General features: G+C 38.6%; 1 protein-coding gene across 1 annotated transcript in view; it reads right to left on the bottom strand.

Annotated features, from left to right (window-relative positions):
* Positions 1-13,286, bottom strand: part of LOC146651083 (glypican-6-like) — an 85,132-nt gene extending 71,846 nt beyond the window's left edge. The window contains exon 1 of the mRNA XM_085383624.1: positions 12,814-13,286. Coding sequence (XP_085239750.1) covers positions 12,814-12,964 — 151 coding nt within the window. The 5' untranslated portion in view covers positions 12,965-13,286. The remainder of the gene's footprint in view (positions 1-12,813) is intronic.
* Between the last annotated feature and the right edge of the window lie 2,778 nt (positions 13,287-16,064).

Raw genomic sequence — 16,064 nt, 5'->3', positions numbered from 1 at the left:
TTAATGACTGAAATACAGAGAGAAGCAATAGATATTCTTGTCATTTGTTGGATGTTTTGCAAAGTGTGAATTAAAATCCACTGAGAAGTTAAGGAGGCTTATATATCCACAGCAAATTAATCTTGTTCATCAATGAAACTGCTTGAGTTCACGAGTATATGATCAGTAGCAGCCAGCCATTAGACAAATGAAATTCTGTATGTCACACCATTGACCAGATGATAGCATAATAGTGAAACGAAGTCCATATTTCAGATGTGGGACCAACAGTGGTGACGATCATAACCAATAAGATAATGATCATTTCCATCTAACCGAATGCAAGTGATATGCAGCATATGTGGCAGAGCTAAATCACATTGATTCCGTCATTTGGTATTTAACAAAGTTTTTCATCATTTTGTGCAAAATTTATCAACACTGAGAATCCTATGTTAACAACTTTGCCAAACAATTAAAATTAAATATTGTTTAATACACCAGAAATTAAATTTTGTAAAACTGCCAATTGTGGCCATGAGTTTATGTTAAAAAAACAAAACAGTTATGGTGAAGAAGCTTCTGGTGAACATTGCTTGCAAGATTTGCTGAAATCTGACCAATGCTCTGAGAGTAACAATTTTTATGAAAACAGAAAAAAGCATCAGTAAAACAACAAATATGACCTCGATCACCATTTGGGTAAAAACCCATTAGGTGATCATTGTGTGTAAGTTTGTTTAAATTCAGGCAAATACAACTCACCAGGGCATAAGACAAATGGAATAAAGCAAATTCTTTTCAATTTCATAAATTTCTGCTCCACTTACTGTGATCTGACATTTCCTTAGGTGGTTTAATCCAAGCAAAAATCTATCCAAGACTGGAAAAGCTGTCAACTATTCAATTCTGCACTAAAATATTGAAGACATTTAAAATCCAACATCCCTCCTAATCTAAATAAACTGCTTCTTCACACCTCCGAGCCTAAGCAATTCTGTTTTATCTGAGGTATCTTTTTGCAAATTTAGACCAAAGATTTTGACTGCCCATGTGGTCATTTTTTATTACAATCATGTTAAGTGCAAAGTACAAACTCAATGCACAAGATGCTGCAAATTAATAACCCTGATTACTGTGATGTCTCAGGAGGTATGAATCAACAATGAGTTAAAAAAAAAAAAAGAATAAAAAGAAAAAAGTAAGTGAGTGGGTGGATAACATATGAATACATGAATGTGATATGTTATCTTCTTGTCTCATGAGCATCATATATGGAAGAGATATGTTGTAAGGGGCTCATTAGATGTGATCCCAACCAAATCTAGTTAGCTCACTTGTTTCACCTTCTTATTAAAAGTAAATCAATAGGTTAGACTTAAAGGTTGCTGTAAATCACCATTCTAACAATGAAGCAGAAACCAAATGCCTCTTACACTCAAACTATGTATGTTAAGTGCCTTGGATGTCTGAAAGAATAGGACATTAGCTAAATGTCAGCAAATGTTAGCTGATGGCCTATGCTTCTAGACACCCAAGGCATGCATACTGGTAATTTCAATGTAATATGCATTCTGCTTCATCCCACTTTCTCTACAGCACACCGAAACAGGCCCCTTAACCAATGGGTAATCAGACTTTGACAAGACAAGATCATATCGTCAGGAACTATACAACAAGAGATATTCATTGAATATGAACATCATCATGGATCTTTAAATCGCTGTATTCCACACACCTTCACACTTTTAATAACGTCTCTAGAGGGTTTTGTGTACACAATAGCCAAGTTTCTTGCTCAAGTTGGAACTTGCATCAATCAAAAATTGAATGAAATTATTCCTATCACATTTTGGGTCATGTCAGAAGTTATTATGAAAGGCATGTTCATGTTTTAAATAACTGGGGGATGCTGATACAGAGGGGTATATGTCCTTGGGTGAATGAGGACAGGTTCAAGAGGAAATGAATTCTCACTGACATAAAACAGTCTACAATAAAAGCAGCACAGTACAATGGTATGATGGTATTCTTCATCCTCAGGAGAGTCAGCGTGAAGGGAAAAAGGACAGGAATAAAGATGTTGGAGCGGTTTCATACTCCTAGCAAATGTGTCAGTATATATATATATATTTTTTTTGAATATGTCAAACTATTCCTCTGCAACATGCCATGTGCAAGGCTGCGTGTGTGATAAAACAGTCAAACGTTGACTCAAAGGTATAGCTTTTCATATTGAAATGTTTTTAAATGTACTATAAAAAATATTTTTCAGGAAAGAAATATAGGAGTGGAGAAAAAACAACCTGTTTCTTTAAAGGCTTTGGAAAACTTGTGAAGAGATGAGTTTTCCACATTTATATAAATATTTTTTTCTAACAGATTGTTTGCATCTTAACATAAAACTCCTGCTCATCAGGTTTCTGGGAAGATTGGAGATGACTACAGTTTCAGATTAACAATTGAACTGTTGCCTACTAAAGGTTTTTTCAGTAAATTTTAGTGAATGAAGCAAAAGTGCCTCCAGCTTTTTAGACATGAGAATTTCTCAAATATAATTCAAAACTGTACCGACTTTTCAGTGGGGAATGTAGTGTGCATTTTTTAACCACTTTATGAAATTTTACAAAATAATAATAATTTTAAAAAACAAAAAAAACACAAGCATTAATAAGGAAATTCGATACAAGTAAATCATGACAAGGACTAGACTCATCTTTACAAAAATCTTTGACAAGAATACATATATACATATGCAATAAAAAAATATGTTTGACCTTGAGGGTAATAGCTGGGGGATATTTATGTACCATATACCCTTCAGCAAAGTACACCAATATCATTACAGTTAAAATTAATGTATGGATTTCCCTAATACCGTGTACGGCACATTTAGGAATGACAAGTGCAGAAATAATCAGCATATGTAGCACTATGTCTAGCTTTGACATTTATTGAGGAGTGCATAATAAAAAGCCTAGTGGAGGAATCCAGTGTGGATATTCGATCTATGCATGCCTAGAAGCCCCTGAGAATGAGAAGTGAGGAGGCAAGCCTCTCTCATCTGCATCAGTTTGCTAAGTGGAGCATGGCACATAAACACACTACAGGTAGCAGCTGGTGGCTGTTTAGAGACCCTCAAGGCCCTGAGACCTGCACTGATCGTTACCTTTCACTCAGTTTACAGTTTAGAATACAGGCACCGGTCATTATACCTTGCTACAGTGTAAGTGTCCTCAAGCCAGTGGTCTTGTTGCCTGAGAGGGAAAGGATACAGCTCTGCTGCACAAGTACATAGCTTCCATTGGTGGCTTGCTACACACCACACTGAACTATCCTCAAGAGCAGTGTAAAGGCAAGTATAGACTCCAGTTACGCATCATGTCTAGTCAGACGCTGTCAACAAGACAGAAGTTGCTAAAGATAGATCCAACAGCAGCAACAAGGCATTCGAGTTAGCTTTGTTTCATGATGGCTAAGTTTTGACTGTTAGATGTGATGTTGGGAAAAAGTACTGGGTATACGCCGCAGTCCAACGCCAGAATTTTGATACTAATGTCAGTGAAAAACACACTGATCCAGAGGATTGTTTTTGTGAATGTCTTAAAAAAGAGACAATGAAATATTGTCAACTACAGGAAACAGTGTAAACAGATCTCCAAAATGGTAGCCTATAATGGTCAAAAAGAACAAAACAGCATGAGTGACAAGCGAAAATGTGTTTATGTCAGTTTCTTAAAACAGAAATGAAAAGGCTCTTTCATTGTGGCTCCAGGTTAGAATTTAATTGGACAGTTGTTGACAGGAACTAATAGATCAAAATAACATCCATTCATTTCTTGCAGGAGAACTCATTTGTCCACATTTCAAATGATTCTGAAACCATTAAACGATGATTGCAATGCCATTTCACGAGAATCTGTGTATTGTTTTTCACATATTTATTGTAAATAAGTTTAGAAAATGTTAATTCCCCGAGGCAGCAGCATATTCCTTTAGTAATGTATAGCTGTGTGTCAGCAATATAAACCAGGCATGCCAGCCTTACAGCATTTGGACAAGCTTCAATAACCCAGTACATTTTACTAAAACTAAATTTTTGCAACAAAAAAAAAATAGGGATAGGTTAATTGGATAATCCAAATTGCCACTAGGTATGAATGTGCGAGTGAATGTGAGTATGAATGGTTGTCTGTCCTTGTGTGTTAGCCCTGCGACAGACTGGCGACCTGTCCAGGGTGTACCCCGCCTAGAAGCTCGCCCTATGACAGCTGGGATTGGCTCCAGCGCCCCCCGTGACCCTGAAAAGGATAAGCGGTAGCGAATGGATGGATGGATGGAAAAAAAACAAAAACAAATGGAAAAAAAATGAACAGGTTTCTGCTACATAGTAATAAAAAGTGACTTGTACCTGGAAATATCTCAATAATTTACTTATTCACATAATATGGACTGTGAATTAGTCAAAAAAACAGCATTGTTAATATCTGGCACCTGAACCCCGTTTGGTTTTTAAATGTATAGGATGTATTAAAATTTCAACAACTGGAGTTATGAGCAGCAGAAAGTTGGACATAAACCCTGCTGGAGGCCACAAACAAAATAAACAGAAAGTTTGGGTCACAAACAGGATTAGGGTTTAGAAATATTATCCAAAGAGTACTTTTGCTGTTAAAAAAAATATCAGTAACCCTGAAGACATCAGTTCCCCTCCTTCCTGAAGAAACACAAACACATCAAAATTCATCAAAATCTGAGAGGAGTGCATTGTTGCATAAACTGTAGGTTCCAGACAGGCAGAATAAAATAACTTGGTCTTGGACTGCTGGTCAGATACAATAAACTCAGTGCATGGCTTTATGAGGGTGATTGTGCAAGCAGCCCTCTTGAATAGTGCATATGAAGAAAAAAAATGGCTTGCACACAACTAAATAAATATTGTGTATATCAAACGATGATGGTGCTAAAACAAAGACTATATGCATGAAAACAAAACTGTTCAATAAAACATGCAGTACCAATTTAAATCCAAATAGTTCCATTTAAATAAGCAATACACAAATAGATAAACCACGCAAGCACAAACAAATAATCCTTATCAATTTTACAAGACATAAGCTACAAGAATACTCATCAAAAGCATATACAGAAATGTGCTATAAATACTCACAAGGCAAGCAAACAGAGAAACATGTGACAAGAAGCACAGACACCAAAGATTTTTTTTTTTTCAATGGGACACCTGGTTGGGACTTGCTTGTGCACATGCAAGAAACAAGTCTTTCTGCCAGAAGTTCTTTCTCGTATCCGACTGAAATGATTTATGAAATGTAGGCAAACCTGTGAAAGGATCTATTTAACTAATAAAATATTATTGCCCTAAATTCAACTAAGTTAGCTCTTGGAGAACAAAAATCAGTCCATCAAGTTTCTTAGTATAAATGCATTGGGGGATGCATCAGGAAGGACATCCAGTGTAAAAATCTACGAAATCAAATATGCAGAGCTGCCCAGTGTGGCAACCCCTTGTGAATAAGGGAGCAGCTGAAAGTAGCTTCTTAATGGCTTATCCAAATTAATGTTGTGGAGGGGCTGAAACTTATCCCAGCTGTCATGGGACAAGCGACAGTATGCAACCTGGACAGCACACAAGTCTAGTCCATGACAGTAAACTAAAACAACCAAGTTTAAATGGTAAATGGTCTGTATTTGTATAGTGCTTTACTAGTCCCTAAGGACGCCAAACCGCTTTACACATCCAGTCATCCACACATTCACACACTGGTGATGGCAAGCTACATTGTAGCCACAGCCACCCTGGGGCGCACTGACAGAGGCGAGGCTGCCGGACACTGGCGCCACCGGGCCCTCTGACCACCACCAGTAGGCAACGGGTGAAGTGTCTTGCCCAAGGACACAATGACCAAGACTGTCCAAGCCGGGGCTCGAACCGGCAACCTTCCGATTACAAGGCGAACTCCCAGCTCTTGAGCCACGATCGCCAAAATCGATAGGTCGGTGCTGATTTATGAGTGATCATTCCAGGTTAGGTTGGGGCCTCATCATGGAGAGACTCCACCTGTCAGTTAGCTTGGAAACAACTTAATGTGTCTCTGGAAGAGCTGAAGGAAGTGGCTGAAAGTTCTAGGTGACTCTGTTTAGGCTACTGCTCTCACAGTCTGGACCCAACTAAGCAACAGAAATGGATGGATGGATGGATGGATGGATGGATGGATGGATGGATGGATGGATGGATGGATGGATGGATGGATGGATGGGGACACAAACCCTTTTAAATAAAAGTCCTTTTTTTGACCCGTGCATCCACAGCAACCTCAGCCTCATAACTGGTACGGTCATCTGACATTTCTGAGTATTTCTCCTAGAAATGTTTTCCGGCAGAAAATGTTGAAGTAATTTTTTGCGCTACTTGCTGTTGTTCAGTGCTTTATGAATTTTGAAGTTGCTGTGGAAAATAAGCAGAAACATTTTTAGTCTACTGCAACATTGCTCATCACTTTTTTTTGTCTCCACATTTACATTTACAGCACATTTGTGTAACCGATTAAGTTGCACTTGGAGTATGTTTTGTCTGTTTTAAGTGTTAAGCTTATAAAGTATTAAAACTTATGTATAAGGCTAACACTTAAAAACAACAACAACTGTGTGTTAATCCACTTCAGGGCCAGGAGTTTGTACTTTTGTGCATTCTGCATAAAAAACTTTTAGAAATTTCCATTTCTTAAATTTATTTTGATGTACTTTGATTCTGGTGGTGTTATGCTTTTAGCGCTGCAACCCTAAAAGACTTGCAGGACACAGTTTCTTGCAGCTCTCACAGGAAACACCCGCAGAGAGAGCCCATCATGAGGCCATTTTGGCATCCATAAGTATGATTGATGACATAGGGATGCAGACAGCGAGAATTCCCCTCTGCCATGAGAAAAATGATGATTGTTTGGATTTTTTTTATTTTTTTATTTCCCTGTTAGTGCCCCCCTCTGCTTCTCAGTGGGACACATTTACATTACGTTAGCAACATATACACTCAAAGCCTGGGGCTACCAAATACAAACAAAACAACTCCCGTGGATCTCAAAAGTCCATTTATCCACAATTTTTATCACAAATACTTCGATGTTTGTAGAGTAAAATGTAAAAAAGGTAAAACATGCCATCGGAAGCCATTATCCCTTTCAGGACCTCACCCCCAAATCTATTTCAACATGTGTGACTGGCAGGAAGGTCGCAATAATTTCACAATACATCACAGCAACAGTGGAGTGTGCTGCAGGGGCTAACAAAGTCACCTGGCCATTCCCTTTGCAGGCACTGCCATTTAGCCCTTTTTAATCCCCTCCATCCCATTACATGACAGTAGAAGACCTGTGCACATTACATGCTTCAGTAGAGATCATTTGCCTCGCGCAGGCAGCCAAAGATCACATAAAATATTACCACCCGTTATTTCTGTCCCACCTCCATCTCCTGACTGGCAGTAAACAGAGCTGGACGTCAAATGATAGCATAGTATATGACAGAGGTGGGACCAAGTCATTGTTTTGCAAGTCTCAAGTAAGTCTCAAGTCTTTATCCTCAAGTCTCAAGTCAAGTCTCAAGTAATGTCAGGCAAGTCAGAGTCGAGTCTCAAGTCACTGGTGTAAAAGTCCGAGTCAAGTCACAAGTCTGAAACTTTGAATTTCAAGTCCTTTCGAGTCTTTAAAAAAAAAAAAACGAAAAAATAATGTTGCAGTTATGCTAAATGTAAATATTAGACCATGTAATTTTAAAATCTGTGTTTTTCTCAACACATGACAAAATAGTGAACTTAGAAAATATACACAAATTGTGAAATTGCACCTCTTTAAAATGCAGCTCAATTAAACCTAGCTCCAAGAATAATTTTCACCGACAGTTCTGAGATAAGCTGCATGTTATTCTTGGATGCGGTTGTAGGACCAGCTTTAAAATCGCATGACAAAAATATCATACACATTAAAAAAAAAAACTGCATCACCAACGTAGCCTGGACAACATTTGCTAGTTAGATGAAGTCAGCTATCTCATCTTAGCATATTTATATGCATATTTATAATCATACGGTTCTTGGAGTGAGTGCATACACTCATGAAGTTTAGTAACTTCAGGTCACTGCAACAAGCCCAGGTACAGTTTACCGACGGATGGGTGCAGGACCTTGAAATGCACCGTGTAGAACGAAAGACCATCGTACGTATCATAAGTTTACCAGTCTCACAAATTGTCGTCATAAATACACATTCGTTAACCGTTTATTAATAGGACCTTTGAGCTCAACGGTAATTAATTAGTAGTGGAAATAATTTCTGGTACCCATCACAGAAATGTAGCAGTGACAACAATATTGTATGCTGTAATCGTACTGGGCAATTAGTGATACAAAAAACCTGTTTTATCCTGTGAATAAAAGTATATGTTTTTGTCAATGTACCATAATAACAGAAGCGAAACGCAATATTGTGTCAGGACAATTCACTATTTATGCACAATAAATAAAGGAGCATAGCGCGACAATTTCTGTTCAGCGCCAGACTTGCTTGTAACCTATATCACTAATGACGTATGAAAATGACGTATTAACTACTAAAAAACACTGACCTTCGTGTAAATGCTTGGAGCAGACTAACCTGTGAGCTGGAGTGTTCTGGGACGTTATATTTGATCTTTGAATGGCTGCTATCCAGTCCATCCGTCACCTCTTTGTTACTTCGGAAACATGGCTTGAATTTCTCTTCAACGACGTAATCCGATAACAACCGATCTCTTTACCCGTCGGCTTCCCGTGGCTGTCATGCGACCGGCTATTGCAGTTAATAATACAACAGCTTCTTGACATTTTTGTGTTTCTTTTTATCGCTGTGTGACTGATTTTAATTGAAAGCCTGCGTGCGCTAGTACCGCTTGCCACGAGTTCCCAGAATCCTTTGCGGTTCTACCCGTGAATGACGTCACATTTTCAATCTCTATATAATATGCATGTTAAATTTTATATTTGGGGTAAAATATCAAGTCTTTTCAAATAAACCGGTTCAAGTCCAATTCAAGTCCCAAGTCATTGGTGTAAAAGTCCAAGTCAAGTCACAAGTCTTAGAACATTTTTTCAAGTCAAGTCTAAAGTCATAAAATTAATGACTCGAGTCTGACTCGAGTCCAAGTCATGTGACTCGAGTCCACACCTCTGGTATATGACATCCTAAGAAGTTCCATTGAATCCCGCAGTCTGCCATATGACTCACTCTCCACGTCTCAGACATCGGGTAATCGACTGAGTGGAAACGGAGACAGCAGATAAGACTGAGTGCAGGTCTTAACTTTAACAAGCAATAAAAAAGTGGATTTTAGAGGCAAAATATAATTAATTTTCTTACAATTAAATTAAACAGATATAATTAAAGTCTTCTGAGAGGGTGGTTCATATTTTAAGATGTGCAAACACTCCAAAGACTTTGCAATTCATAAGTTCATTCCTATTTTAAATATCTTCACAGTATACGAGCTTCCAGCCCGGTCTGGTCAGCAGAAAGAATCATCAGTTAAGTCTTGTGGAATTACTGTACTCGCTGAGCCTTCAGGCTTTGGATCATAACAACATTTTTGTCAATAACACCATCTCCAGTGCTGTCATTCCCCCTGACCTGGTTCCTCTATTGAGCCCAAACACAAACACACACATACGAAAACACACACACAGAAAATCTGGGGTACTAAGCTTTTCATTTCAACTCCAGGAGAAGACGTGGTAGTTATTTCAACATTTTAAGTAGTACAGAAATACTCTCACAATAGCACCCTGATGTTTCACGGTTATTATTTTCACTCTATTAAAATTGCAGTGGTTGCAGTGAATTACTCATATTGGCCAATCTTATAGAAAAAGTTTGGGTAATATAAAAAAGTAATAGATATATATTTCAATAGTATTCTAATTTGATTCATTTAAATATAAGTACAATCTAATTTAATAAAAACACAACTTTACAAATACAGAGTTTCCCAAATATGTTTTCCAGTCTCTAACGGCATCACATCAAAAGCAGCAAAACCACACACACATCCGTCTGTCACAGACTTCAAGAAATCAAACCGCCAAGTGAGACCATTCAACAAAAAATGCACAGCATGCAGCAGCAGTGAAAGCACCATTTGTGGAGGTGGACCAGTAATAAGTTTGAGATTTCCCCTAAATCGTCAGTGATTTTAATAGAGTGTGATGGCAGTTGTGAGACTGGCACAAACAGCAAAACAGGAAGCTTTTGAAGCTCTAAAGTAACTTAAAATTTTTTGTAACTTTAATGATCAAGTCGTCCGTCCTAAACAGCTCTTCAAGTCATCACGAACTGCACAAAAACAGTATTTAAGTTCGCATTCATCTGTGAATTGGTGTTAATGTCATTTGCAATCTGTCTGTAAACTCCACAAATCATAAAATGTGAACAGTAACGTGCCCTTGACACACTCATTGACTACACCACTACCTCTACATCATGTGTGTAATATAAATGAATGACATTTCAGTGAAAAAACTAAATAACTAAAAAGGGGCCGAAGCTAAAAGCAGATAATGCTGCATTATTAACAACATCTGCCAAGTGAATTTCATAAAAATATATCCATCCATCCATTTTCTTAACCCCAGGGAAGCTGGGATCTATCCCAGCTGTCATTAGAGCTAAAGGAAGGGTACACCCTGGACAGATCGGTAGTCTGTCGTGAGGCTGACACGCAGGGAGACAGAAAACCATTAACGCTCATATTCATGGAGTGCGAGAGGAAGCCGGAGTTCCCGGAGACAGCCCATACATAGGCAGGGAGAACATGCAACCTTCCCAAAGTAGCTTAGTAAAGTAAAGTAAAGTAAGCTTGTGGATTCAAACCCAGTACACCCTAGATGTGAGGCAACAGTGCACAGCACCACCACTATCTATAATGTTAAAAAAAATACACATATTTTAATAAGCTATATTACTCAATTATAGTCCAAATGATGTCATTTATCCCCAAATCAGCTATTAAACCAAAGGCTCTATTTTCAGGAGATTAAGTAAAATAGTGCAAACAAGTCGTGTGCCAGCCACGAGATTAAATTTTAAATCAGTTCAGACTAATATAAACTTACATAGCGAAAAAGAAAGCTCTCTGCATTTACTACATTTCTGCTAAGAAGCAACTTGAATGTTTTTTCATTTATTTATTTATTGATAGGACAATGTTACGATTTTAATCAACTTTTAATCAAAAGGAATTTGCAAATTCATTTTAGGCAAGATCTGGCTTGGCTTGAAAGTTGTTTGCATGAGTAAGAGGCAATGAGCTTTGAGCCCAGAGGACATGTCTATCACTGTGCGAATTTGCTGAGTTGTTGATAAAGCGTTTCTCCCGAAGACATGTAAGGTTGTGACTCATTCAAAGAGAAGATCAAAAGACTTTTATTCAGGGTGACATAATTCAGGAAAGAGACAGATTGGATTTTTTCCACTCATTCCAGAGATTAGTTGTGATGTCAGAGACACAGATCCAACGGATTTAATCAGTTAGTTATTCAACCCGTCTCTGAACAGGTGTGCCTGTTATCAAATATGCAGCCTTTTACTTGTGCCAGATTCCCTGATTTATAGAAAGAATAATTGATTGGCCTTGAAGCATAACAATGACGACCTGGAGAGACAATTCAATGAAAGAGGCGGAAAGGGGAGACTGCCTCTCATCCATACTCCTGTTCTGATGACATAATGATATTTATATCCAAACTATGCCTGAAAAACAGACCAATTTAATTTAAGTATCGCTGCAGCGAAACACTGACGCTGTAACCTTAAGTCATTTTTCAAATCATGTGTGTAATGTGTAATCAAGGCCAGAGAACACCAAGAAAGATTTCAACAAAACATCATAAAATCTGGTTTTACATGCCAGTAGGGATGCATCGGGCCTGCCTTATTTCACACAAGGTATATTTAAGATAATTACTTATTAGGCTTGTGGCAGAAACCATGCAATGCCAAATGAAGTGAGCAGCGGTTGTGGTCTACTGCTTGAGCATTGCATGAGCCTCATTTTATCTAATCACCCAATTTTCACAGGACAGGAGTTAATCTGTACAGCTGTCCACTCACTGGGCTCCCTTACTTGGTTTTCACCGTCAGAAACCTCTACTGGAGACATGCAGACACATTTCACACTCGGCATTGATAGGGCAGGATAGCCGGTATGACACACACACACACACACACACACACACACACACACACACATATATATATATATATATATATATATATATATATATATATATATATATATATATATATATATATATATATATATATATATATATAAAACTAAATAAGCCTGTAGTTATGCGTTCAGGCAGTTTACATGCGTGGGTTCCCGATTAGAGCAGATCTCTCCAAGCAGCTGTGGGAAGCTCACTACCCCCAGGTAGTCAGTCAGGAGCGTTTTGGAAATCAAGTAGCTCACATTTGTATAAAGTTAACTTCAGTGAGTGAAAATCACAGCAGGTACTTTGTGAGTGACAGGTGGTTGAAAAGCTGGAACCGATTAGTTGGACGTGGTGCAGTCGCAGTAGCGTACCCCTGCAGCATTAAAACGATTTAGCGTCTTAAATGAGTTGCAATAGGACTGCTGAGTATTTTTAACTTTTCCTCTCAGATATAAACACTTAACACAGACGCGTTTACTATTATTATTTTATTTTGTAAAAGTCGCTGCATATTCCCGATCATTTCGGATGCTGTAACCGGCAGGTCGTGAGCCAGTAACTCAGTCCACCCTTACCTGGGATCTCCTGATGGGGAACATGTGAGAAGCCAAAGCCTTTCGCGATGGAAGCCTCCCTCACCTCGCTGCAATTCCTCGCTTTAAATTCGGCTCTTGCCGCAACAGACAGCACAGAAAAAGTGCAAATGATGGTCTCCAGTCTGAGCATCGTTCACTTCTGTACAGATCCCTCACTGTTTAGGTACTCTGCAGTGTCCCGCTTGCTGGCAAAACTCCCCCCTCCTGCAGCAGATTCGCAGGTAGACTATTTAATGACTGGTCGTTTTTAGTGGTTGAAACTCAACTATAGTCTCTTAACACATCCCCCAAAGCACAACGGGTTTGTATCGCCACCGAGTTCAGTTGAAAGTCCCTCGGCGCAGTAGAAAAGAAAGCTGTGAGCGTAAAGGTGCCACATGAATCCAAGGAGCGCGTTTCCCGGCTTGTTGACTCAACTTCGCTCAGCAAAGAAAGCCCATTGTAGCTGCGTTGAAGTGGAAATGCTCTGTGGAGGAGAGCGCTGTGTGTTCAGATGCACCGGCAGGGCAAAAGCGGGACACAAAACGTGGAGTGGAATCGAGCCTCATCCAGTGTAGCAGGTCGGCACCTGCATATGAGATACAACCTGGTAGAAAGTAACAAATACATAAAACATCCTGTAGGTGCTATTGGATTAAAAATGGGAAGATATGGAGCCGACTTTAAAATTGAATCGCTGCCATAAATGCCTGTGGGTATATCCCATTGTTTTTCGTGAGTGTGAATTATAGAATGCAGTCTGTTACACTTGGATTTTTTTTCCTAATATCTGCAATTTAACAAACCTTTACTTGGCCTGCACGTTTATGCTCCACTGGGGAGGTGGAAATTCTGCTGAGCTTAGAAGATGCAAATGTTGATATTTTTTCACTACATTCATCTGATACAGAAGCAAATTATCAGGTTCTGTAGTATCAAACTGTATAAGTCACGAATGTAAAGGATTTGATTAAGACCAGAAGGCAAGCTTTCACAGTTTTATTGATTTTGGAAGAGCTTAATCCCTGGGTAGATCAACAGTGGATTAACATGGCTCCCATCACTATGCAAAGGATTCCAGTGGGATGGGTTACCACATTTCGAAAGTTCTTTAAAAGTGACACCGGCTTGTTTCAGATGGTAGCACTGGAAGATCTTCAATTAAATATCCAAATCCAAGGGGTTCAGGTCTAAGGGCAACCCTGAGGCATGTTCTGCTTTACTGATTAAAGTGCCTGTATTCTGGCTTTATGAGGCCACATTCAGTTCCCCACATGAAAGACGGTCATTATTTTTTAGAATTCTTAATGTTTGTTCATGTCGATCGTGTCCTTTGAGAGGTTCCGAGAAATTGCATAATAAAAACACTGCTAATCACAGCATCAACATATACTTGTACTCCCTTTTATGTTTGCAACTGGTCAAACACTATTCCCCAAAAACAAATGTAGTCCCCCTGTTTTGACATTCAGTAAAGGGATGATAGAATTAGTCGTTAGTCTCTTCATCCTTTAGTGGTTCCTTTCATGAATTCTGTGCTCTACTTTTATAGTGAGACATTTTGACCTGGACATGTCACACTTTAATGTATCCAACTTTGAAACCCAGGGGATGATTTCATCCAGATGAATAATTTTAATACAATAAAGAATTAATCGCAGCCAAGATGGCTTTCAAGTTTCCTAACTACATAGTAATATGCTGCTCTAACTTACCACAGTTATTCTGGGATTTCAAGGCATTCCCAAACCAGCCAGTGATGTAGAGTAGTAAACACGATGTCATAGAAGCATTAAAATGTGGACCCAAAAGCTTGGACATGGGACGAGGCAGACTGCAAGTAAAAAGTGAGCCATTTATTCTGGCTAATCAGAGTTCATACGTAAAAACAAAGTGAAACACTGTCTGGGGAAACAACAAAGCATAAAGTTAGCCAAAGTTCTGCTTTAAATAGAAACATGAGGTAATCCAGAATATGGGAAACACCCAGGTACAGAGCTGAATCTAATCAGACATTATCAAGACAAGGGAAGCAAAAGTAAATACAAGGCACATGGGACAAGAGCTACCAAAACAAACAGGAAGTACCGACACAGAAAAATGCCTACCACAGAGACTAAGACTTGATAACAGTAAACGGGGATACAGGAGAGGTCAGATGAACTGAAAACTCATGGACATATACTCATGGAAAACCCCCCCACAAAAGCTAACCTAAAATACAACTTTAAAAAACTCCAAACACTAGGTCAGAGACTCAAGAACATGAAGTGCAGTAGCATTTAACTTTATTATCTTGTCAAAATCACAGAACCTACTTGTCGAAACAATAAACACTTCAGCCGTCAAGGTGACAAAAGTATAACTTTGGCATACTGTCACACAAACAGTTCAGAACAAAACAAACAGAACTTAATAGAAGAGAAACACTGAGTGCTGTGACACCGACAGTGCTTATTATGAGAACATTAGAAGGTGAAGAAAGGCATAGTAACAACCTCTTAAGTCTCGCAACCAAGAGACAAAAACACACATCACACATACACAGGTGAGTTCAGTGTTTGAACTGCAGCTAAGATATTGTCTCATAAGCTGCTGCTAATAAGTAACACTAACACCTGGTGCAAGCTAAAGTGAGAGGCTTAGACATTTTCTCTGCCACTGACAGCTGCACGTACAGCACCTTGGAGAGCACCACATATTCACCTCTTACCTTGGCCATCACATTTGTTTGCCTTTTAATATGGCGATTACACAACATTATTACAGGACTTTTCATCGTGTCCTATCCCACCTCCAAATTAAAGCTTTTATTTAAAAGCATTAACTTTTATTTATTTATTTTAAGGCAGCGTTCATAAACAATTAACTAACAAATGAAGAGATTGTGCACCTGTCTCCATCTGTTCCACCAGTACACATTCATTCTAACCTGCACAGTGTGAATCAACTGATGATCAATCTTTCAGTTAAAATGGTAAGTAATAAAGATGCTCTTGTAACCAGTGGGGACTGGCTGGGATGATGATGGTTTTTGTGAGTTTGTGTATTGTTTAATTATGTTTTGTGTACTTTTCTGTTCACTTTATGGTAGCTGGGATAGTATTGCTAAGACCTGTGAATTGACTTTTTATTTTCACTTGCTACAATCTTTAATTAGCTCTGTCAATACTGCACAGTTTCTAAGATAAGAACACTGAAATAAATCAACACCATTAGGTAAAGAAGATAAGCTAAGGTAAGACTGGAAC

The sequence above is a fragment of the Rhamphochromis longiceps genome, linkage group LG16 (assembly GCF_057381845.1).
Source record: "Rhamphochromis longiceps isolate RC_006_pf linkage group LG16, R_longiceps_female_GT1.1, whole genome shotgun sequence".
Classification (NCBI taxonomy): Eukaryota; Metazoa; Chordata; class Actinopteri; order Cichliformes; family Cichlidae; genus Rhamphochromis; species Rhamphochromis longiceps.
This window is presented reverse-complemented; position numbering and strand designations above follow the sequence as displayed.